The 2285-nt window shown below is 33.2% G+C and overlaps 1 protein-coding gene across 2 annotated transcripts; it reads left to right on the forward strand.

Moving 5' to 3' along the window:
• The first annotated feature begins 948 nt into the window (after window positions 1–948).
• Window positions 949–1935, forward strand: LOC112517068 (probable E3 ubiquitin-protein ligase XERICO). Of its 2 annotated transcripts, none has more exons than XM_025124380.1 (2): window positions 949–1007; window positions 1159–1935. In XM_025124380.1, exon 2 carries the CDS (start codon window positions 1173–1175, stop codon window positions 1668–1670), a length of 498 nt encoding a protein of 165 aa, XP_024980148.1. In that variant the 5' UTR covers window positions 949–1007; window positions 1159–1172; the 3' UTR covers window positions 1671–1935. The 2 variants fall into 2 exon arrangements, with proteins under 2 accessions (XP_024980148.1, XP_024980150.1); XM_025124382.1 differs by having other exon boundaries at window positions 999–1081.
• Window positions 1936–2285: the final 350 nt, after the last annotated feature.

Below are 2285 nucleotides of genomic sequence, written 5' to 3' on the forward strand. Positions count from 1 at the left end.
AAAATAATTAATTATTATCTTTATAAAAAAATTATATTATTAAACCAAATATAAATTACTTTGTTATTGTACCTAAATTCAAATTATAATAAAAAATTACACAAAAAATGAGAAATTTTAAATAGTTAATTTGATACGAACATCGATACATTTTTGTCAAATTTTTATGATATCTTCAAACATATATTTTATTCAAAAATAAAAACATCATCGCTTTCTGAGAATCATATAAAGCCATATTATAACATCGACTGAGATAAAGAATAAAATAAAATATTAAAATCACGATGTATCTTGCTGCATTGCACGAGTACGCTTCTAATATATATATATATATATATATATAAATGAAAATTAGATCAAGAAAAATAGCTAAAAAACTAGACTATTTTAGTAAACTTAAAAAATAATCTAATATATTGTCATTATTATGTCTATTTTATCCACTCCGTGCATCTTGTCAATAATTTGTTAATCAATTCAAACCTCTTTCGTAGACTTTTTTTTTAGATAATTAAATTATTCAGCTCATTGATTTTTTTAGGGTTTATTTAAATACATTCCTATTTATTAATTTTCTCCTTAATATCAAGATTTAATTATTAAATTTTTAATTACTAATTTTTTTTTTATATGATTAAAACTTACTTTTTACATTTTCAATACATGATTTAAATTGATTTTGATTTTTATTCTAACTTTTTGATATTTAAACAAACATGATTAATATTTTTCTGTCAAGTTTCAAGGATTATTATTTATATCTATTTAACATTAAAATAAGATCAAATCATACATTAAAAATATAGAAAGTAGGATGGAAAATAGTTATAATAAAATATATGTAAATGATAAACTTGAATGGAAAAGATGAGGAGTATATATTGTATGTGTTTCATCTCTCCTATTTTTATATGCCATTAAAGGCAAATAGCTTACCCCCACCCCACTCTACTCTACTCTACTCTTAAAACCCACCTCAATTTGCTGATTTCTCCTGCTTCTAAGTATGTCTTCCATTGCTTTCTGTTAATTTATGTCCATTCAACTTCAATCTCTTGTGGGTTTTTGCTTTTTTAGGGTATTGTTCTTCATGATCTCTGCATTTTAGTTTTGATTGAATCACTTTTTGATTAATTTGGGTGATTTATGGTTTAGGTTGAAACACGAATATGGGTCTCTCACCATACTCCAACCCTTGTGATGCTGGAGTTCTATGTCTGATTCTGGTTAACACAGCCATCTCTATATCTATGATGAAGGAAATCCTTCGTCCCATCCTACATCTCATCGGGATCCGTCTCGCATCATCGTCGTCGTCGTGGTCGGAGGAGGATGATTTTTCCGATCAAGCATCCGCGGACGAATCTATTGAACACCGCGGACGTCCGTCGGAAACCTACATGGATGAGTTCAGAAGCCGGACCCCAACCCTTCGCTACGACTCCCTCTCTTGCACCACAAAACAAGAATGTTCCGTTTGCTTGATCGATTTCAGACCAGATGCAGAGATTAATCGCCTCTCCTGTGGACACGTTTTCCATAAATCTTGCCTCGAGAAATGGTTGAACTACTGGAACGTAACCTGTCCTCTTTGTAGAAACCACATGATGACCCCAAAAGAAACCCAAGAAAACACTTTGTCCAATGTGAGCTTAGTAGAAACATAAACAAACCAAACCAAACAAATCCGGTATATGCCACTCGTAGTCTTAGACGGTCTAGTGTTTGTTCATGAAGTTCAGTGTATAGGGTATAAGATCTGTTGTTTGTTATGTATGTATCGTGATAGGAGTATAGTTGGTCGATGTGGCCCAAAATTACGCACTTTGTACATATAAAACTCTGTACGGTTTCCGGTGACATGTGCATCTGAGAAACTAGCTTTCTTCTTTTTGGTTCCGGTTTCTGAATTCGAGAAAGCCCTGTTTTAGATTGAGACAAGATGGTTCTATCAACATATTGGTGAATGAGTTACATACATTTGGATAAAAGTTACATATTAGTTTTACAGGTTTAAGTCATGGAAGGGCAATTTCTGTATCGGGAAGTTGTCAACTTCTAGCTGGGAAACTTGTGAAAAGCAGAACCAACTGTAGATTATTAGAATTCCCTAGTTCGTTTCGATGGTTTGGTGTTTCCTAACTCATAAAGGTTAGAGCCCACAGAGGCGGTTTTCCTGTTTCCTAACTGGGAAAGGTTGGAGCCGACGGAGGCGCTGCGGTGGTGGCGGCACCTGAAGGAACCAGGGTGGGTGGTTGGTGCACAAAGGCAACTCATTTTAA

This window comes from Cynara cardunculus (assembly GCF_001531365.2).
Source record: "Cynara cardunculus var. scolymus isolate 2C chromosome LG 8, CcrdV1, whole genome shotgun sequence".
NCBI lineage: Eukaryota > Viridiplantae > Streptophyta > Magnoliopsida > Asterales > Asteraceae > Cynara > Cynara cardunculus.

What these genes read in the sequence shown, in the direction of transcription:
- LOC112517068 (XM_025124380.1), top strand. Translation starts at nt 1,173, where the DNA reads ATGGGTCTCTCACCATACTCCAACCCTTGTGATGCTGGAGTTCTATGT.